Genomic DNA, 22,367 nt, shown 5'->3' with positions numbered 1-22,367 from the left:
GACTCACGGCCAGAGAAGCACAGGGCTGTCTGCCATGATCTCCAAAACGCTAACCTCAGGGTTGCAGAACGCCACGGGACATGTGGCTGGGAGCTGCTTGCGATGGTAAACACAATGAATGTTGCTACTTCCTGGAGCCCTCCTACCTCAGAATAATTGTTCTCTCTCCTCTGCCTCCTTCCCTCCCTGTTGGACACTGACTTCCCAAGGCCACATTTACTCTGAGTTCCCTTGGCACCAGCTTTCTCTCACATTACTCTCTGAGCCTCCTCAGATCAGCTGCCTCCTGACCCTAAGTAACACTCAGTTACCCAATGCAGATTCCTGAGGAAAATATACATGTCTTAAACCCCAGTGCTCTGGAGGCAGAGGTGGGCAGATTTCTGAGTTCAGGGCCAACCTGGGATAAACAGTGAAACCCTGGTTCAGTTTTGTGTTTTTCACTCAACTTGAAACAAGGTGCTGTGTTGTCTAGAGTTGGTGGGATGTCACTTTTCTTTTTTTTTTTCTTTCTTTCTTTTTTTTAGAGACAGCATCTCATGCCATCCAGGTTGACCTCAAACTCAATATACAGCCAAGGATAATTTTGAACTTCCGAGTGCTGAAAGTATTGGCCGTCTGCTACCACACCAAGTTTACGTGATGGTGGGGCTTGTCCTGTCCCATGCTGGCAAGGACTCTACCAACTGAGCTACATCCCCTGCTCTCAATAATATTTTTGTTTCTTTTTCTTTTAGTTTCACTTTATTATTTATGCCTGTTTACAATTGAGTGTCTGTGTGGGTGGGTGTCCCTGTGTGTGCACATGCATGCGAGCCTGCGTGCGTGTGTGCGTGCATGTGGGTCAGGTGCTGATGCCCACAGAGCCTGAAAGTGCATCAGATCCCCTGGATCTGGAGTTACAGGTGGTTGTGATCTGTCTGGCGTGGATGCTGGGAACTGAACCCAGGCCCTCTGCAAGAACAGTATTCAATCTTAACTGCTGAGCTATCTTGAGTAGCCAGTCTCCCGCCCCCCCCTCCCTCCCACGCACTCCCCCCATTACGTCCTCCCCCCCAGCTTCATTCTGTAGCATAGGCTGGCTTCCAACTCCTGGCGGTCATCAACTCACCACACTCTTTCTGCTTCAGTCTCCCAATTGTGATGACATTTATTAAACTGTTCAGCAGAGACGGGGGCTCATGGGGTCAACAAGGTGGCCCTTTCGGCTGGTCCTGGGGCTCAGCAGACCAGGCAAGACTTGACTTAGCCAAGACAGTAAACTCGGGTTTGAGTTCGGAGAAACTCCATGAGCTGAAGAGCCAGTGCTTTGTGACTGCTGGTCCCTCCCTAACTGGGTGACAATGGTAAATTACTTCCTTTTCAGAAAATAAGCAGTTCAAAGTAATGCCAGTAGCCCTGCACTGAGCCTACACATAAATGTACTGCTGAGTTCGTGTGTGTGTGTCCACGCGCACACACACTGTCATAAGCTCCTACTGAAGATGGGGAAACTGACACACAGTGTAGCTGGGTAGCTGTTTCCTTCAAGATTCTTTGAGTTTTATGGGTCTAGGACCTCAGTGGGATGTTCCCAGAAATGGGTGTCCCCTGACTAAATGGCAGCAGGGGGCCCTTTGAAGCATGAGCAACCGCCATCTCTCATACACTTGATGTGACTAATGCTACCATGTGGCTATTTCAGCATTGCACACTGGGGACAGGGAGCAGGGAGATAAAAGACACTGGTGAGAGGATTGGCCATTTGTCAGAGCAGATCAATTCTTCCCATCTGGCCAGGCTGGTGGGTGCCCTCTAGCAGCCCCTCCTGCCCTCTGCCTTTGACTCTCTGAAGGGCATGGGAACCCCTGGCTCATCAGCAGGCATAAATGCCGGCTTCTCCGGCACCAGCAGGTGGATGCACAAAGATTAGGCAACTCATCAGTTCAGCTTGGGTGTTCCCGAGTGTCCTGCAGCTGGCAGAACAAATCCCCAGAGAAATACATGAGCCTGCGCCACCTCCACCTCCTCCACCTCAGTGGCCCCAAGGCATGTGTGCAGACATAGCTCAAGAGCCAAGCTCCAAAGTCAAGGGCTAGAGAAACCTATTTCTGCCTGCAACTGGGGCTCCTATATATCTTGCCTAAAGCTAGGGTACCAGACTATGTTCCCAGTTACCTACAAGGCTCAGGGGTGGGAGTGTGAGGTGTGGGGGTGGGTGGGTAGGGAGGGGAGGGACCACCCTGAGCCATTAGGGATGTTCTTTTTTTTTCTAAACCTATTTAGTTTTATTTCACATGCATTGGTATTTTGCCTGAACGTATGTCTGTATGAGGGTGTATTAGGTTCCCCTACAAGTGGACTTACAGACAGCTGTGATCTGCTGTATGGGTGCTGGGAATTGGACCTGAGTTCTCTGGAAGAGCAGCCAGTGTTCCTAAACGCTGAGCTATGTCACCATCCCCCAACAGGGATGTTCTTATGTCCACTCTGGGACAGGCAGGAAATACCAACTGGAACCTGGCAAGGTTTTCAGGCCCTGGTGGTTCCCTCAGCAGCCAGGAGAAAGGGCAGACAAAATAATGCCATGGTCCAGGAAGCCCCTGTTTCTGGGTACACTGTGCCTCAGGCTCTTCACTCATGACTGAAGGGCCACAATGCCTGCACTGTGTGGCCCCTGGACCAAGTTTCCAAAGATGTGGAACAATCAGCCATGGGCTAATTGGCTGTGGTAATGCCTGGGGAGGAGGCAAGGCACGTGCACACAGCACCATGTCAGAAGGGCCATTGTGGGGAGGTGTTATTGTTCAGTGGGTGCAGCAAGGGCGGATCAGCCAGCTGGGCCTGGGAAATTGTTATTTACAGTTTCTGAGCTTTTAAAAGAAGTGCAGCCCAGAGCCTGTTCTGCATTCAGGGCGACAGCATCCACCATGAGGGCTGTGGTGACCATGGTGTCCCTGTTCTTCCTGGGCATTCCGGCACTGTGTCAGTGGAGCTACTCAGGTAAGCCACCACTTGGCACCTCAAGACAGAGTGACAAGGCCGCCATCTGTACTCAACATGGGTCCTCTGTTGGGGTCTGCCTGTTCCTTGTGGGTTCACATTTGTTTTGCTATCAATGAATGAGCAAATAGACTTACAACCCTGAAGGAGGAGAGGAGACAGCCTTTTGCCTCAGCCCGGCTTCCGTTGGCAGCTTTAAAAGCTTTTCCACTCAGGGCCGGGCATGGTGGCGCATACCTTTAATCCCAGCACTTGGGAGGCAGAGGCAGGTGGATTTCTGTGAGTTTGAGACCAGCCTGGTCTACACAGTGAGTCCAGGACAGCCAAGGCTATACAGAGAAACTTTGTCTCGAAAAACCAAAACAACAACAACAAAAAAAACTTTTCCACCCAGTATTGGCTGCTTCAAGAACCCATTTCTGAGTGTGAAGCTCTTATTGGTGTCAGAATATGTGACAATCGAGGTGTCTGGAAAGGACACTCATGGCCTCATAGAGACTGCTGGACCACAGACAGCTTCCTCCTCAGAAATGTGCCTAGTCACAATTCACCCAGGATGCCTTGCCTTCATCAGAGTCTACTGACCTTATAACCAGTCAGACGTTCCAAGGGGAACTATAGAAGAATCTTCCCTCTTGTATCCCTTTTGAACCATGTTGGGGATGGTAGTGTCTGGGGGTTGGGGAGGCTGGAGTCTGCTGGAATGTGCAGGAGACCAAAGTGTCACTGGACACAAATTTTCTCTTCATGGTCCTCTCCCATCACACAGGGACTCACATTCAGAGTGGACTTTATGTCCTAAATCAAGGCTCACAGGGCAGTCCCACCAGTCATCCTATTCAGAGAAGGGTCCCACGGCTGCCTGGGAAGATTGGGGTTTTCCGGTGTCAACCTGCAGCCTTATCTACTGGCAGTGAGTGGTTCAGAGGCGACAGAAATGGAGGATCCCGATGGCAAACCCTTGTCTTCCTCGTGGTGTTGGAGATTCCCAGACTGAAGGTCTCCCTCTCACGTGCCCCACAGCACCTAGAACAGGGGGGCTTTTGTAAATGCCTGGTAGGTCTCCCTAGCCCTGGAGTCCAGCCTTGTGCACTCTTCACAAGTTATACTGCTGAGCTATGCCCCAGACCCAAGGCGTTTGGATCAAGGACTGGGCTGTGTCACAGGCTTCTTTTTTTTTTTTTTTTGAGACATGGTCTCAGAGTCCTTGGCTGTCCTGGACTCGCTTTGTAGACCAAGCTGGCCTCGAACTCACAGCGATCCACCTGCCTCTGCCTCCCAAGTGCTGGGATTAAAGGCGTGTGCCATCACGCCCGGCTCGCAGTCGGTGCTCTTAACCTCTGAGCCATCTCTCCAGCCCAAAAGCTTCTCTTGAAGTGTCCTCTATTGCAACAGGCTGAACAGAGCCAGGCGTGGTGACTTGCCCCTTTAATCTTAGCAATCAGGAAGCAGAGGCAGGTAGATCTCTGTGACTACATAGAGAGACCCTGTCTAAAAACCAAAACCAAGCCAAAACGAGTGGCTTAACAAATGCCCTCAGTGCTGTGGGGGCCTCTGTCATCTGCAGTGACTGGCCTTCATTACTGTGGCCTCAGAATTATTAACTATCTCCTGAAAGATGAACTTTTCAACCTTTCTTTCCTCCCTCTCCTCCCTCCCTCCATCTCTCCCCCTACCTTTTTTTTCTTTTTTTTCTTTTTTTCTTTTCTTTTCTTTTTTTTTTTTTTTTTGAGACAGGGTTTTTCTGTGTAGCCTTGGCTGTCCTGTAGAGCAAGCTTTCTTTTTTTCAGATTATTTTTTTTGGGGGGAGTGGCTTTTTTGGAGACAGGGTTTTTTGAATAGCTCTGGATGTCCTGTCCAGGCTGGCCTCAAATTCACAGTGATCTCCCTGCCTCTGCCTCCCTGAGAGCTGGGATTAAAGACATGTGCTGCCATACCCGGCTAGCTCTGGTTCTTAATGACTGTAGCTGCGAAGGACGATGGGAGCACCATTGACACACCCCGAGTCCTCAGCTTAGTGTGGAACTCTCCTGGCTTGTCTTCTGGAAGTCCCGCTTCTGTTTCCAGAAGGCTGCCCTGTGGGTCTTGCCCCCAAAAGACCCTGACACCGGCCTGATAGGAAAGCTCAGAGGAGGCTCAGCTGGGTAGTTCTGAACTGGGCTCCACCCTCTCCTGTTGCAGGGGATTACCCACAATTAAATGAGTGGTCTGAGAAGTACCCTACTTGCGGGGGACAGAGGCAGTCGCCCATCGACTTGCAGACGGGGAAGGTGAAATACAACAAGACCTTGAGGTCGCCGATCATGGTCAACTATGAGGAGGAGGAGCTGGAGTTCCCCATGACTAACAACGGACACTCAGGTAAGAGGTGCTGGTAGCCTTAGAAGTCCACATGGAAAGCAGGTAGTGCGCATGTGTGCCAGGAGCAGCCTGCACAGGGGCCGGGTTTTCATGGGCTGAGGTAGAACCTCCGGCCCTGCACACGCTAGGCAAACCTGGGGAGCGCTGGCTACACTTGTCAGCCTTCCTCATTTTTTAAGACACCCTGGCTGGCCTCAGTTGAGGATGACCCTGAGCTCCTGACTTTGCCACTTAGGCTTCCTGAGTCTGGGCTTATGCTACCTACCATGCAGAGTTTTCATAGAGCGGGAGAGTGTGGGGATAGCAAACCCAGGGCGGAAGGCATGCGGGGCAGGCACTCTACCTCAGCCCCACTAACGGTCATCTGAGGACAGCAAATGTCCAGATGCCTGTTGTCTGACGAAATCCAGGATAAATTGTCGTTCCTCACAGAGGGAGCAAAGGCTTTTGGAAGGTGAATCCATTTTCAGAGTCTGGAACCTTCAGTAGGTGGATCTGGGGACAGAGAGATCTGGGCCTGGGCTTTTCAACAGCACAGCCACAGGCTCCGAAGGACAGCTCCTTTCCAAGCTGCCTGAGCAGGCCTGTCAATGGAGGCAGGATGGAGACAGCCTGTCTCCTAGAAGCTGAGTGCTGGGAACAGGAAGTTGCTGGGATCTCTCTTGCTGCTCCTGCAGTGGAAGGTCCATTGGGAAGCTCAGTGGGGTCCAGGTTCCTGCCTCCCATTCCCTCAGGCAGAGCTGACTCAGCAACCTCCTCCTTTATCTTTTCTTCTGTTCTTGAGAACTGAGCTTTTGGAGGCTCTAAATAAAAACCGTGTGTTCTACAAAGGGGCCATTCACGTCTTCACACCTGGATTAGCGTGTTATGGTCATCTAATCACAGCTCCAACTCCTTTAGACGATTTGGGGGGAAAGAAAGGGACATCCCAGAGAGGAATGTTTGCATCCACAGGCACCTGTAAACACTTTCAAATTAATGAGGGGAGGGGGGGGGGAGGGAGACAGACAGAGAGAGAGAGAGAGTGAGAGAGAGAGAGAGAGAGAGAGAGAGAGAGAGAGAGAGAGAGGAACTTGTAACACTCCTCACTTGTGGAGATCAAGGGTGAATCTCAAGACCTACTTTCCTTTCTCCATCTTGTCAGATACATGAAGCAAACTCAGCCCACAGGCTTGCCAGCAAGCTTCTCTGCCCCCAAGTCATCTCAGTGCTCCCAGCGCCACTTTGGTGACTTTGAATAAGAAGACCTTGGCAGCAGGGGAGAGCATTGGTTGCTTGCATAGACCTGAATCAGATCCTTTAAAAAGCACTTTGACCCACTGTTACTGCACGTGTGTGCTAGCTGTGTATGTGCACAAGCCACAGAGCACCGACACCAAGTTGCCAGGCTCAAACGTCAGATGCTGTGATCTGCTGGTCATCCGGCTGGTTCAGATCTTTCTCTCTTTTGAGTCAGGGTCCCACATTGTAGCCTAGACCAGCTGAGAATTGGTGATCCTCCTGCCTCAGTATCCTGAGTGCTGAGATTGCAGACATGGCTCAAAGATCATCTCTTTCATCCTATCCTGGAGACCTAGGCCTTGTGCCTGTGTGACAGACACCCAGCAGCTGAGCTATATTCTCAGCTCCTAAGTTAAATTGTTTTGTTTGTTTTTAAAAAGGGTCTCATAGAGCCCAGGCTAGCCTCCAGCTACAGATGAAACAATTGGCCTAAATTGTGTTTTGTTTTTTGTTTTTGTTTTGGTTTTTTGAGACAGGGTTTCTCCGTATTAGCCTTGGCTTCCTGGACTTGGCCTGAGATTCTGATTGCTCCATCTCTACTTCCCAAGCAATGAGATTGAAGCATGTGACACCATGGCCGACCAGTATCTTACTGTCTTTTTCTAGTCATTCTCTGGTGTCACTACCCAGTTTTCCTCTTCCTTAGCTCCTTCCAGGAGACAGAGACAGTGAGATGAACCTCTGCATCATTTGACCCTGTCCTGGCCCTGTAGTAAGTCTGGAGGGCATGTGGCAGGAGGACCTATTCATTTTTCCTCTGGCAAACAAGCCTCACAATTTAGTGTTAGAATCTCAGTCAGTTTAGGTCCTAAACCAAGCAAGAGCTCACATGGTCCTGGTTGCCTGTGCAACTTGGTTTCTTGTCCTCTGGGGAGAAGCTGAGCCACAGCATGGTGTGTGGGTAGTGATTGGATGTAGGTACTGGGTTCTCAGCCCAGCTCTGTCCTGGCCCAGGAACCACAGGAAGTTACTGAATCTTCCCCCTCCCAGAGCAGCTTCCTTGTCCACAAACAGCCCAGCATGGTGCTGCCTCCAGTCCAGCAGAGCTGGCCCTTCTGTGGGCTAGCTAACAGGCTCATGCGGAAAGCCACAAAGTCATGCTTCAAACTATCAATCCTCCTGCCTCTGCCTCCAATTGCTGGGAGTATAGGCGTGTACCGTAGACAATATTTTTTCTGAGCTTTCCCAATTTATAAGACCAACAAGCTGATCTGCTGCACTGGAGTCTCCCCTCCCCCACAACCTGTTGGTTCTGGACAGAGAGGTGTCCTAGCATCCATCTTGACTGCTCTGTGTCCTGTGCACCACAACCCCTTCCCTTTGGGGACAGCACTCCCATCCATCTATAACACCTTGGGTTGTCTTGGGTGGTGGGTGGGAGGTGGCCAGGGAGCTGTTACTGGAAACTCTGAGTCTCCCTGTGTTTTGTTCTCTCTTGCAGTGCAGATCACCCTGCCCGACAGCATGCACATGATAGACTCTGACGGCACTACATACACAGCTGTGCAGATGCACTTGCACTGGGGAGGCGGATTCCCAGAAATCACCGGCTCTGAACACACCATTGATGGGATGAGACGTGCAATGGAGGTATGTGAGGACTCTAAGAGGGTTCACGTTCCTTCAAGCTCCATCATCACTTTTATTTTTATGAATATGTGTTTGTATATTTGTGTTATGTAGGTGTCACGTATGTGCACATGCATGTGAGTGTGCATGCACATTTATGTGTGGAGACTAGGGGTTAACATTGTCTTCCTCTATCACACTCCAACTGTTGTTTTGAGACAGGCTCTCCCACTGAGTCTGGGTCTGCTTAACTAGCTAGACTGCCTGGCCACTGAACCCCAGGGATCCTTCTGTCACAGCTCAGCATTTAGATTACAGGCCTGCACTGCTTGCCCAGTTTTCCTTGGAGGGTGCTGGGGATTGAACTCTGTTCCTCATGTTCACACAGCAGGTGCTTTACCAACTGAGCCACCTCTCAGGCTCTGCCTTCCTTATTAAAATAGCCAATATGATGGCGATGGCTCAGTCACCCTGTGGTTGATTTTATTTTTGATTTATTCAGAAACTACTCCCTGGTCACCACTCTGTGAGGGAATGTAAACAGGATCTCTCTTCTGAGAACTCACAGCATGGCAGGCGTCTCTCGCCTGTGTCATGGCAGGCTGGCCTCTGTTTCATCTGAATTTGTGTGTTAGAGCTTTAGGGTCCCTCTGTGGCCTGTGTCCATCTTTGGGCTGATTTCAGGCTTACTGCTGATTGTAGAGGCTTCTTGTGGGAGGGGCCTTCACTGCTCACTCTCTCCTCTGTAGAGGCCTGAGGAGGGCATAGTGGCCTCATATGATCCAGCCTCTGCCAGGAGGGAGGTTGGTTCAAGGCAAACCAGAACCACCATCTCCTAGAATCCCACATTCCCTCTTTACATTCTCAGGGAATTTTCTGGTCTTGGCTGCTGGGACCTGTAGCCTGCATGGGAGGAGAGAGGTCAGGGGTGTGTGAGATCATCTAGGCCTCAGCGGGAACAGCTCACGGTCTTTCCTTTTTCCCCTTAGAATCCTTTAAGTGTTCGACGTCCAGGTGACCGGCCCTTGCCCTGCTTTTTCTCACTCACAGGTTCATGTTGTTCATTACAATGCAAACTACAAGAGCTTTGAGAAAGCCAAGGAGCAACCTGACGGTTTGTCTGTGGTGGCGTTCTTGGTTGAGGTAGGCTGCTACTACACATGTGTGTCTGCAATCGGGCTGTGCCCTCATGTCCAAATGAGATGTGCAGTGTGACTGTCACATGCCCTTCAGTGTCTTTCTCCATCCCTTCCTAAGCTCAGAATTACTGGGAAAGCTCCCTCGGAGGAGGGTTGACCATTTCTCCAGCCCTTGGTCACTCCTGTGCCATGAGCCATGGGACCCTGAGTAATAAGGTGACTGAAAGACCTGGTATCCCAGAAGGGTTGGCTGGACACAGGCTGCTGTAATGGGCCACGTGAAGCCTCCAGTGCAACCAGACAAAGGCAACAGCGCTGCACTCTAAGAGGGACCACACGATGGACTTAGGGATCGTGATGAAAGTAGACAGGAGGCAGCTGGAGAGATGCTCAGAGGTTAAGAGCCCTGGCTGCTCTTCCCAAGACTCAGCCCTGGTCTCTGCACTCACATGGCAGTTCACAATCAGTTCCAGGAGATCAAATGTCTTCATTTGCCTCTGAGGGCCCCAGACTTGCACATGGTACACGGACACACACGCAGACAAAACTCCCACACATATAAAATAAATGAATCTAAAAAATAAGTTCAAAGTAGACAGGAGTCTAATTTTCAAAAACTTAATGGAAACCTGGACCAATTTACAAACAAAATGAAACACCCAATGATTCCATAGTGTCTCAAAAGATACACACTAAGCTGTTGTGGTGGTGCAAAGTGTAAACCTACACTCAGGAGGCTGAGGCTGAGGATCAAAGATTTTAAGTCAGTCTGGCTAGACAGGGAGATCTTTTCTGTTTTCCTTCGAGACAGGACTTCTCTGTGTAGCGACACTGAGATTTTGTCTCAAATAAAACACTGCAAAGGAAGATTAAAAAAAACAAACAAAACCATGCAGCCCACCTCCCAGCATGCAGCACGGGCTAGCAGCAAGCAGTAAGTTAAGATGGTAGAATCTCCAGTATGCATGAGGCCTAGAGGACTCCCCCACCCCAGGGCTACTCTGGTCCCTACCCCTCCTGGGGTCAAACAGGAAGATTCTTCAGGACCAGGTGGTCAGGAAAACTGAGGAGCTGTTCAAGCTGGGCAGCAGAGTGGACTAGGTAGAAGTCAAGGCCCCAAGCCAAGGACCAGTCAGTGAAGTAAACAAATGTGACCGCGCGGTCAGAAAAGTGACAGCGCTCACAGACAGAAGAGTGCGAGGCCACAGTCCAGCCACAGTGACAGCAGCCAGTCAGATCTCTACAGGGGAGACACCAGGGAGACACTCAGAGGGGCCTGGTGACAAGGAAAGCCGAAGTCAGCGGGGACAGGAGTGTGCGCTGAGCTTCTCGTGTGTAGAGCTTCTGTAGAAAGACAAGTCACAAGGGATTTGAGACCAACCTCTGTCCAACTCACGGTGGCCACAGATCTACAGCTGTCCTTAGGAATCAGGCTAAAAAAGTAAAGTGACGGAGCCGGCCATGGTGGCGCAGGCCTGTAATCCCAGCACTCGGGAGGCAGAGGCAGGCAGATCGCTGTGAGTTCGAGGCCAGCCTGGTCTACAAAGTGAGTCCAGGACAGCCAAGGCTACACAGAGAGACCTTGTCTCAAAAAAACCAAAAAAAAAAAAAAAAAAAAAAAAAAAAAAAGTAAAGTGACAATTTTCAGAGTAGAGGCTTTCAGATCTCTGTGACTTCAAGGCCAGCCTGGTCTACAAAGCAAGTCTAAGACAACCAAGGCTACACAGAGAAACCCTGTTTCAATGTCTCAAAAAACAAGAAAAAGAAAAAAGAAAAGAAAAGTGACATTTAAGAGCCAGGTATGACTGGGTAGTGGTGGCACACACCTTCAATCTCAGGAGACAGAGGCAGGTGGATCTCTCTGAGTTCAAGGCCAGCCTCCTGTACAGAGTGAGTTCCAGGGCAGTTAAGGTTACATACAGAAACCCTGTCTTAAAAATGAACAACAGAAAAACACAGGTATGGTGTACATGCCTTTAATTCCAGTTTGAAGCCATCCTGGTGTACTTAGAGAGTCCCAGGCTATCCAGGGCAACATATTGAGACCTTGTCTTAAAGAAAAAAAAAAAAAGTGACATTTAAAAACCAACCAGAGCCCGGTGTGGGAGATCACACAGGTAATCCCAGCACTCAGGAAGCTGAGGCAGGAAAGCTGTCAGTTCAAAGCCAGCCTGGCCTACGTGGTGGGTTCTAGGACAGCCTGAATTACAAAGGCAGACACCAAATAAATAAATCAATAAAAATTAAAATCTAAAAATATCAAGCTTAGCTGAGACATTAACTGCTCAATGCTGTTGGGGAGGCATAGTCTGCAGATTGAAGACAGGAAAGTACCTAAACAAGTGTACAGACAGTCAGACAGACAGACAGACAGACAGACAAGAAAGCATCCCAGGGCAATTGTAAAAGATGGGAATTCACATTTGCTTCCAGATATTATTCAATATGTCCATGATTCATCAAATCAGTTTTCATATCAGAGAAACAGGGAGAGACAGGGAATGGAGAGATACAGCTCAATCAGGAAAGTGCTTCTGTGCAAACATGGGGACCTGAGTTTGATCCGAACAGGCTTGGTGGCACATATGCATGTGTATGTGTACACACACACACACACACACACACACACACACACATACATACGCACACTGAAAAGACAGAGATAATAGTGAGATAGCTTGGTGGGTAATGTGGATTGTGATTCAAGTTTGGCAACCTAATTCGACCCCTGGCAACCACTTAAAGGTGTAAAGAGAACAATTCCACAGAGATGTCCTCCGACCTCTATCCATGCGCACCACAGTCATGTGTCCTCTCCAGCATATACAAACAGTAATAATAAAGTTAAGAGAAGAGATAAGGAGAGTAATATGAATAATTCACGTAACCTACAGGAAGGAGGAAAGAAATCAACACAATGGGTCCGATAGTCTGCTGTGATGATGTGTGCTGCCGTGCTGCAGCGGGAAGCAGAGCAGAGACCTGCAAGTCTGAGGCCAGCATGGTGTAGGCAGAGAGTTCTAGAGCAGCCCAAGCCACACAAGGAGACCTTGTGTCAAAAGCAAAATCAAGCCAGGTGTTGGTGCTGCAGGCCTTTAATCCAAGCACTGGGAGGCAGAGACAGCCACCTGTACCAAGTTGAGGTGAATCTGTTCTACACAGTGAGTTCCAGGACAGCAAGGAAAATCTTTTCTCAAACAAAACAAAACAAAAAACCAAACCAAACCAATATCAAACCTAAACCAACAAAATTAACCACAGAAAAGAACAATAAACTATGCCTTTTACACCAAAAGCAACTTTTATTTTCTTCTTAAAAAAAAAAAAAAAAAAAACAGTCAGGGCTGGAGAGATGGCTCAGTGGTGAAGAGCCCTTGCTTCTCTTGCAGAGGACCAGGGTTCAGTCCCTAGCACCCACATGATGGCTCACAACCTACTGTGACTCCAGTTCCTGTGGGTCTGATGCCCTCTTCTGGCCCCCATGGGTACTGCATGCAGATGGCTCACACACAGACACACAGAGAAACTTTGATACACTTTAAAACAAGTCAATGAGTGGTGGAGAGGTGTGGCTCAGAGGTTAAGAGCACTGGCTGTTCTTTCAAAGGTCCTGAGTTCGACTCCCAGCAACCACATAGTGACTATAGCCATCTATAATGAGACCTGGCGCCCTCGTCTGGTATGCAGGCACACACACAGGCCAAATACTGTATAAATAAAAACAAAACAAAACAAACAAACAAACCAAGTCAATGAAATCAATACTCATACAAAAGAATGTTCTAGTAATAGGACTTCATGTCTGTTAGAAGCTCTGAGGACAGAGCCCAGGCAGTTGATAACAAGGAACAGTCCGCTTGTCCCTCCTACCACAGCTGAGGCGCTGCCTCCTTGCTCTCTGCTTAGCCTCCCAGTTAGGAAACCAAGCAGCTGGTGTGGGGTCGTGGGCCAAGTTCTCCTCTGTCCTGAGTGCTCTGTGCTTCTCCCCAGATTGACGATTACGCTGAGAATACTTACTACAGCAGCTTTATTTCTGAGTTGGCCAACGTCAGGAACCCAGGTAAGGAAAGCCGCCAGGAGGAGAGGATTGAGTGTGGGGTGAGAAGGGAAGCCGCAGCCCTTCCGGGGGAGGCGGGGTCTCTCCGGCTGTGGACACTCGTCCTGGCCTCTCTGCTGTAGCTTTAGGAGGGAAACATACCTCTGAGAAGCCTGTTCGCAAGTTCTTGTGCATTGCCCTCCTCAGCTCCCAAGTGTGGATACTTTTTTAACAGATAAGTTGACGTTTATTGTGCAATTTTAACCCCAACAGAACATGTAGCAATTATGGAGGTATATAAGGTAAGAAAATCAAAATTCCAATTAGAACACCAGAAATAATTAGCTCTAGTTACAAATGTCACTTATAATTAAAAATATTGAATGTTGCTGGGTGGGTGGTGGCATGCGCCTTTAATCTCAGTACTGGGGAGTCAGAAGCAGGCAGATGTCTGTGAGTTCAAGGCCAACCTGGTCTACAGTGTGAGCCCCAGGGCACCCAGAGCTACGTGGAGAAACCCTGTCTCATAAAAACAAAAAAACCAAACAGACAAACAAAAAAAATTGAATGTTTAAAAAACTCTTATAACATTTTAGGTTCCTAAAAGAAATGGCTCACCACTTAAAAAACAACCTACTCTTCTATATAAATTGTTCACAAAACATTTTTTTTTGTTTTGTTTTTTTTTGTTTTTGTTTTTTTTTTGTTTTTTGTTTTTTGTTTTGGTTTTTCGAGACAAGGTTTCTCTATGTAGTCTTGGCTGTCCTTGACTCACTTTGTAGACCAGGCTGGCCTCGAACTCACAGCGATCCGCCTGCCTCTGCCTCCCGTGTGCTGGGATTAAAGGCGTGCACCACCACCGCCCGGTCACAAAACATTTTTTTATTCTTTTTTATTTTTAGTTCTTTTGAGACAGAGTCTCTCTGTGTAGCCTTGACTGTCCTGGATTCACTTTGTAAACCAGGCTGGCCTTGAACTCACAGCATTTTGACTGCCTCTGCCTCCCGAGTGCTGTGATTAAAGGCATGTGCCACCACCGCCCGACCTTTTTTATTGTATATTATACTGTGTATTTTAGCTTTATTAAGATAGCCCTAGTGTGTACGATGTCTACAAAGTACAATGAAATAGAAATTATTCAGAGAAGCCACAAGGCTCCATCAATAAAAATATGAGAATTCAAGGGCTTGTCACAGTTTCTCTACAAGTATTCATCACAGAAAACAGAGCAAAGGCAACTGGCCCCAGTGTTAGCTGCGACATGTCATTCTGGGTAGAAATAACCACTTGAAACACCAGAGGGAAATGTTATTTAGCTGATGGAAGAGCTACTTGTGTTATCAGCCAGGGGCATTAGTGTGTGTGTGTGTGTGTGTGTGTGTGTGTGTGTGTGTGTGTGTGTGTGTTTAGAGGAAAGGAAAGAGCTGACATCAACCATATGGAGGGCAAAAATAATACCCAGTCATTACTCTTTTATTTTTTTGAGACAGGGTTTCTCTGTGTAGCCTTGGCTGTCTTGGACTCACTTTGTAGACCAGGCTGGCCTCGAATTCACATTGACCCGCCTGTCTCTACCTTCTGAGTGCTGGGATTAAAGACATGTGCCACCATACCCAGCACCTATTTTTCTTATATTTCTTTTTTTTAAATGTCTTTTTAAAGATTTACTTATTTATTATGTATACAGTATATATGCGTTCACACCAGAAGACAGCACCAGATCTCATTATAGATGGTTGTGAGCCACCATGTGGTTGCTGGGAATTGAACTCTGGACGTCTGGAAGAGAAGCCAGTGCTCCTCGTAACCTCTGAGCCATCTCTTCAGCCCTCTATTTATTTTTTACATATACATTTATATTATTATTACACATAAATAAGTTAAGCTACATACAACAGGACGAAGCAGGAAACAATCAAGAATTATATAAATGTTACATTCATAGTGATTTGGCTATTTGTATTTGGCGGACTTCAAGAAAACATCTTTCCTATATTGCTGAGTCTAAAATTGTGAATGAAAATCATTATCTATCATATCTCATCTCTATTAACTTAAAACATGTATCTGGGGCTTAACCACCAAACAACTAAGCTTCATTGTCAGACTAAACCATCTGGTCTTCAACCCTTTCAGAGACTTCACCACTTAATTTTTAATGGTACAGTTTAAAATGTTAGCTGTTACATTTGCACATTAGAGGCCAGGCTGGCTTTGACGTCATGGGCAGCTTCCTGCCTCAGTCTCCCAGGTGCTGGGATTACATGTGTGCACCCCAAGCCCAGCTCCCTGCTCTTCTCTCACCCACAGAGCAGTGAACTGGGGGAAACAGGTTTTCACTCCTCGGCTTCTTCATTCTTTGGCTTTGGTGAGGACACTGGAACATTCCATACCCTGAGGCAGAGCCTGAGCTGTCCCTCCTGGGCAGCAGAGCTCCTTCCTACTGCATCCCCTGCCTTTTCCCTCAGGAGAGACCACAGCTCTGAAGAAGGTTAACATTCGGAACATGCTGCCTCAAGACATCCAGCACTATTACACCTACCTCGGCTCGCTCACCACTCCGCCCTGCACAGAGAACGTCAAGTGGTTTGTGTTTCAAGATACCACCAAGCTCTCCAAGGCCCAGGTAACAGCGGCACCCCTTTATCTAAGCCTCCCCTGACTGTCTGGCTAACAAGGACTCTCCCAGAAGCCCACCTGGCTCCTTGGTGTCTGCCACATACAGGCCTCAATCAGGGATAGTTAGATTTCTGCTGCTGTGATGAAACACCATGATCAAGAACTTTGGGGAAGAAAGGGTTAATTTGGCTTACATTTCCATAAACCTGTTCATCACAGAAACTTAAACAGGGTAAGCTCCTTAGGCAGGAGCTGGTGCGGAGGCCATGGAAGGGATGCTTCTTGCTGCCTTCCTCCTCATGGCTTCCTCAGCCTGCTTTCTTACCGCTCCCAGGACCACCAGCTCAGGAACAGCACCACCCACAATGAGCTGGGCCCTCAGCAAGCAATCAATAATTAAGAAAGTGCCCTACAGCTGGGTCTTTTTTTGTTTGTTTGTTGGTTTGTTTTCGACACAGGGGAGTTCTGTCCTAGGCCCTGGGGCAGCTAACGTTCTAGCATCCGACACTGCTGCTCTCTGTCCTATTAAAACACAGCTTTCTATTCAGCCTTTACAAAGATGAGTTAACTTTATTTGTATTTGGGAGTGTCTGAGCGTATGTCTGTGGTGCTGGAGTGTGCATATGTGCACACACGCATGCAGGAGGCCAAGGAGGTCCGAAGAGGCCATCAGATCTCTTGGAATCATAGGATCTGGTAGGCTGCTGCGTGGGTGCTGGGAACCAAACTGAGGTTCTGTGAGACCCAAAAGCATTCTTAACCGGTGAGCCATCCCTCCAACCTTATGTTCAGTTTTTAGAGGAGGATTATTCTACAGGTCACCTTTTGTCTTTCAGAATAATAAATAGTCCAGCCACAAGAATCAATCAACCAATCTCCTTCCCTTTTTTCCGCCCTCCTTCCCTCTCTCCTCGCACCATCCATGCCACCTCCTCCGCCGCCTCCTCCTCCTCTCCTCAGCCTCCTCACCTCCTCCTCCCTCTGACAGGGTCTCACTCTGTCACCCCTGCAGTCATGGGGGTCCTCCTGCTTCCTCTTCCTGGATGGGAAGCTCACAGGAGTGAGCCTCCAGCCTAGCTCTAAGTGCTTCTAGACTTTAGTAATAGACAAGACCACATGGGGACACCCTATGCGTTCGTTGAGTTGAATATTCTGCAAACACTACTGAAGCTACAAGGCAAATCTAATATTTCTTTAGACTGATTATGCTCCTTAGAAACAAATCTTCCTTTTCATTCAACTTGATTTCTTTTTTCCAGGAGAATATGGAAAAGGCTTCTGTTAGGCAAGGACCCTCCCACAAAAACACATTGCTCTGTAGGCTGGACTGTCCCCAGATAAGTGACAGAGCAGGAGTCAGTTGTCTTGGAAGAGTGCTCCTTAAATCTGGATCTAGAAGATTCTACAAGTGACGTTATTAGACAGAATGAGCTCAGGCTCATTCACCTGTAACCTCAGCAGAGGCTGAGGCAGGAGGATTGAGAGCTCTAGGGCAGCCTTGGACACACAGTAAGTTCTAGACTGGCCTGGGCTGCAAAATAAGATAGTTGTCTAGAAACAAAACAAAACAAAAACAAAAAAAAAAAAAACAAAGGCTCAGATGATAGCTTGGTTTAAGGAATACTTGCCTAGCCTAGCAAGGCCATGGGATCTATTTCCAGCACTGTCAGGGAAAATCTCAAAAACACAAGCAAGAAGACAGCGTGAATGGGGGTCATCAGTGTGAGACTTACAAAGATGCCAGATGGGGGAATTACCAGACAAATAATGTAAATGTGCCTGATGTGTATAAAGAAATAAGAGATTTAATATAGGAAAATGACAAGAAGCACAAAATGGTCAACCAGACTTGGGGATAAAAAAACAAGATTTTTAAAGAGGAAAATTTGTGTTTCTCTGTGCAGCCTTGGCTGTCCTTGAACTCACATTGTAGACCAGGCTGGCCTCGAACTCACAGAGATCCACCTGCCTCTGCCTCCCAAGTGCTGGGATTACAGGCATGTGCCACCACCATCTGTCTGGTAGCATAGAACCATATTAGCCCCAGTTAACAATTGGATGACTGGGTTTAAACAGCGCGTTAGGTTTAATTCAAGAGACTCTTAGTACATTGGAAGACAGGAAGGAGAGTGGTCTAACCATGGCACAAGGAGATGCAGGGGCAAATGTGCAAAGGAGCAAAGGGATGAAGGGTTGAGTAGAAAGATCCAGAAGATGTCTCACCAAGTTCCAGGGGAAATCTAGCTGGGTGTGGGGTGCATGGCTTTAATTCCAACACGTGGGAGGCAGCGGCAGGCATAACTTGGGGAATCTGAGGCCAGCCTGGTCTACATAGTAAGTTCCGGACTAGCCAGGGCTATGTAGTGAGATATTGTCTAGAGGCAGTCACAGAGAGAGGGCAGGAGACTCAAAATCTTAGAGGGGGGGAACAAAGGGAGAATCCAGACTTTTCTGCATGCAGCAAAAAGCACTTCTCAAGGATGTAGACAGAATATATTTTAAGAAAAACAAACACTGAGCTCACCACAATACCTATCTGTTATGGACGGATTTTGTTCTGTTAACCAAATACTCATATAAAAAAGGAGACCAGAGTGTGTGGGATGATGGATGGAAGAACAGATGGGTGAGACATGAGGTCACAGCTGGCTGACCACTCAGAACCGCTGGACCTGAGGTTTTCTTCCAGGCTCTCACTGCCACACAGATCCTAGCTCCTGTCCAGTCACTAGGTAAATGCTTTACATTTCCCAGTGCTTCCCCTGCGTAATTCACCTTCTGTTGTCTGCAGGTCATGAAAATAGAGAATTCTATCAAGGATCCCAACAACCGGACCCTTCAAAATAATTACCGCGAGACCCAGCCCCGCAACGGGAGAGTCGTGGAAGCCAATTTCCAACGATGTGAGTGGCATTAACTCTTACTTGTTATGTGTCATCTGTGGTCCTCTGTGTCCCTCCCTTTTCAGCCTGGTGTCTTCTAGCAAGAGGGAAAGATGGCCTTTTCCAGGCAGGGATGCTCACACAGGCCATGTGCACAGGTCAGAAGAAGGCGGGGACACCTATTTCTCCCATCTCATTGAGAGCAACAGAGGAGGAACAACATGGTTTGTAGCCTCCCTGATCTTGACACTTGGTGGGAGAAACTGCTGCCCTTGATGTCCTCCCTCCTCCTCCGTGGTCTGGGGGACGCTTGCTTGCAGAGCTGCTTCCTGGCCTGCATGGAGGACTAGAAAACCGGAGGTACAGGGGTTGGCATCTGAGAGCCCTATGCTGTGAGATAGTGTGTGTGTGTGTGTGTGTGTGTGTGTGTGTGTGTGTGTGTGTGTGAGAGAGAGAGAGAGAGAGAGAGAGAGAGAGAGAATCCGGGTTCTTAGGCCTCTCTGTAGGAAGGTGACCCTACTGAGTGTCTCAAGCAGGAAAGAAAGGCAGAGCTTGGGAAGTGCAGAGGTAGCCAGAAAGCAAAGAACTACAGTTTAATGTGCACTCTATGTCTCCAGCAAACTGTGTAGCTGGGGAGTCAAAAGCCAAAAGAATAAAAGAGAACAAAGTCAGGGCGGGAGAAGGACAGGGGACCTGAAGTTCCTGAGGGAAGGGGCAGGAGAGTGGCCAGAAAAGGACTACCAGAAAAGGCGACCCCCAGGGGAGAGCCTGGGGTTTTAAGGCCTGGGCTGTAAAAGAGAAGGAGAGATCTGAGACTATGGACCCAGTTACAGTAAATATCCTGAGATATCGAAGGGCCCATCTGGAGGTAGGAGGACTCAACCTTTGTCCTCCAATGTCCCACAAGAAACCAAGTGACAAAGGTACTCCAAGAACTCTGTCTTCTGAGTGAAGGCTCAAGTTACCTTTACTGAGCCCAAGTGAGGTTGTTTCCCAAGAGCCTGTACCTTGCTTTTTCTGTATTACACATCAACTCCCAGGTGTCGTGCTACAAGTCACACCTGTATCCACCCACATGCACATTAAGACCCATTTAACCCTCAGCATTTTACTCCCTGGTACATTTATTATTTTCTCTTGTTGTTTCTCTTCCCATAAAATGACAGCAGATGTAACGACAGTGTCTGCCATGCTGTACTCAGAGTTGCCTGTGCGGATTCCTAGTCCTAGAGACACGGTCACGTGGTTACGTGCTTCATGGCACTTAGACCTAGGCTAAGCAAAGAATGTTAGACTCATTCATTGACCTATCATTTTTCCCATGATTTTCCATGTTCCGTTTTCCCTTATACAACTTTTTACTATTCTTAAAAATATTATCATTATTTACTATTTTTGCAACACGAGCCACCAGACCATTTGGTGTTTTGTATTCCAGATGCTCTTTCCATGGGAGACTCTCCAACCTACCCTCCAAAGAGCGCACATGTCCTAGACAGTCACCCGTACTAGGATGCTCCCTGCAGTGGAGCCTACATGTCCTCTTTGTCCTCACTCTTAACCCCCTGTGCATGGTGCCTGCCTCACCTCCCAGTGGGCATCAGGAGGTCCTTTTCCCTCACTTCCACCATGAGACCTCAATTACTGTGCCCTGTGCAGAGAACGGATGCATTTTGCTTTTCCCTGAGACACGGATTCCTGGAGAGCCATGGGCAGCTGCACTCAGCATGCTGCATGACCCACAGGTATCACACAGTTCTATGGAGTCCCATCCCTGTTGGTCATATTAACTCACAGGAACATTTCATGTGATCCTTTAACTGACCATATGAACTAATCATACAAGGGAAGCCAAGGAATCAAAAGCACACAGGTTGGAGGACTTGGGATGTGATTTAGAGTTAGTACATGTGTGAAGCTCTGGTTTGCCTCCTCAGCAACGTACACATGCACGCACACACATACACTCACACACACATACTCACACACATGAAATACACACACGCGAAGGAGCTATGTCAGGCTACTCTGCATTTCCTTTTTCTGTAATTACTTGCAAGTTTGAGCTTTTAAAACTAATCTTTTCCTTAAAGTGTGTGTGTGTGTGTGTGTGTGTGTGTGTGTGTGTGTTTTATGTACACATGTAAGTGTAAGTGTGGAAGCACAAGGCCAACACTAAATCTCTTCTTCACTTTATTTATTTTTGAGACAGGATCTCTTTTTTTTTTTTTTTTTTCCCGAGACAAGGTTTCTCTGTGTAGCCTTGGCCATCCTGGACTCACTTTGTAGACCAGGCTGGCCTCGAACTCACAGCGATCCGCCTGCCTCTGCATCCCAAGTGCTGGGATTAAAGGCGTGCACCACCACGCCCGGCACCGAGACAGGATCTCACTATGTAGCTCTGTCTGGAGTGCAATTTCCTGTGTAGACCAGGGTGGCCTCAAACTCACAGAGATACACTTGTTTTGTTGGAATTAAAGGTGTGCACCAGCATGCCTGGCTCTTCAATATTTTTTTGTTTCTTTTGAGATGGGGTTTCTCCCTGGAGCCAGAACTCAGATTCGGCAGGCTGTCTGTCTCCATCCCCCCTAGGGCCACGGTTGTAGCAGCCTGCCACAGTGCACAGCCTGCAATGAGTCCTGAGATCTGCTCCCTCAGATCCTCGTCTTGCATGGCAGGCCCTTTGTGTTGGAGAGCTGAGGAATGCTTGAGTGACTATGGAAAGAAGGCATGGAGTCCTGGTGAATGTGTGTTGTCTGACCTGGGCACAGCCATGCCAACCCCCAAGTGCCCCAGGCCCATGGCAGTGGTCAAAGCCTTCCCCAAGTGAGGGTCAGAGGAATCAGTGTGTGCAAGGACTGAGCATTTCTGGGATTCTGGGCTGTGTGTAGTAGGTGCGCAATTCACCTCATCTCAGGTCTCCTGTGTGTGTGTCTCCTTTTGCCCCAGTCAGGTTTCCAAGCCATGCAGGACATGGCACTTTGTCAGTGCAGTCATCTCTGTAAACCTGTAATAATTATTTAATACTTTCTCTCTCTCTCTCTCTCTCTCTGTTTCTCTGTCTGTGTCTCTGTCTCTCTCTGTCTCTGTCCCTCTGTCTCTCTCTCTCTCTGTGTTTGTCTGTTTCTCTGTCTCTCTGTCTCTTTCTCTCTGTCTCTCTGTGTCTCTGTCTCTCTCTGTTTCCCTCTCTCTCTCTCTCTTTGTTTCTCTGTCTGTGTCTCTGTCTGTGTCTCTCTCTGTCCTCCCCCCTCTCTGTTTCTCTCTCTCTCTCTCTCTCTCTCTCTCTCTCTCTCTCTCTCTCTCTCTCTCTCTCTCTCTCTCTCTCTCTCTCTCTCTCTCTCTCTCTGACAGCGCTGGGTTGCCATCCATGAGAAGAAGTAAGCTACATCAGATAGCAGAGAAGGGATGCGGATGAGACGACATCTCCGATGGAAACAGACGTGGCCAGACATGCAAAGGGATGAAGCCTTCCACAGTCTCCTGTCAGTCATTCACTTA

At 48.2% G+C, this 22,367-nt stretch overlaps 1 protein-coding gene across 1 annotated transcript; it reads left to right on the top strand.

Moving 5' to 3' along the window:
- Window positions 1-2,451: 2,451 nt before the first annotated feature.
- LOC127212045 (carbonic anhydrase 6-like) lies at window positions 2,452-22,261 on the top strand. The gene is made up of 8 exons (XM_051172181.1): window positions 2,452-2,982; window positions 5,164-5,343; window positions 8,066-8,214; window positions 9,244-9,336; window positions 13,323-13,392; window positions 15,837-15,994; window positions 18,779-18,890; window positions 22,221-22,261. The coding sequence occupies exons 1-8, from the start codon at window positions 2,910-2,912 to the stop codon at window positions 22,238-22,240; spliced, it is 855 nt and encodes a 284-aa protein (XP_051028138.1). The 5' UTR covers window positions 2,452-2,909; the 3' UTR covers window positions 22,241-22,261.
- The last annotated feature ends 106 nt before the right edge of the window (window positions 22,262-22,367 follow it).

Source organism: Acomys russatus, chromosome 29 (assembly GCF_903995435.1).
Source record: "Acomys russatus chromosome 29, mAcoRus1.1, whole genome shotgun sequence".
Lineage (NCBI taxonomy): Eukaryota > Metazoa > Chordata > Mammalia > Rodentia > Muridae > Acomys > Acomys russatus.
This window is presented reverse-complemented; position numbering and strand designations above follow the sequence as displayed.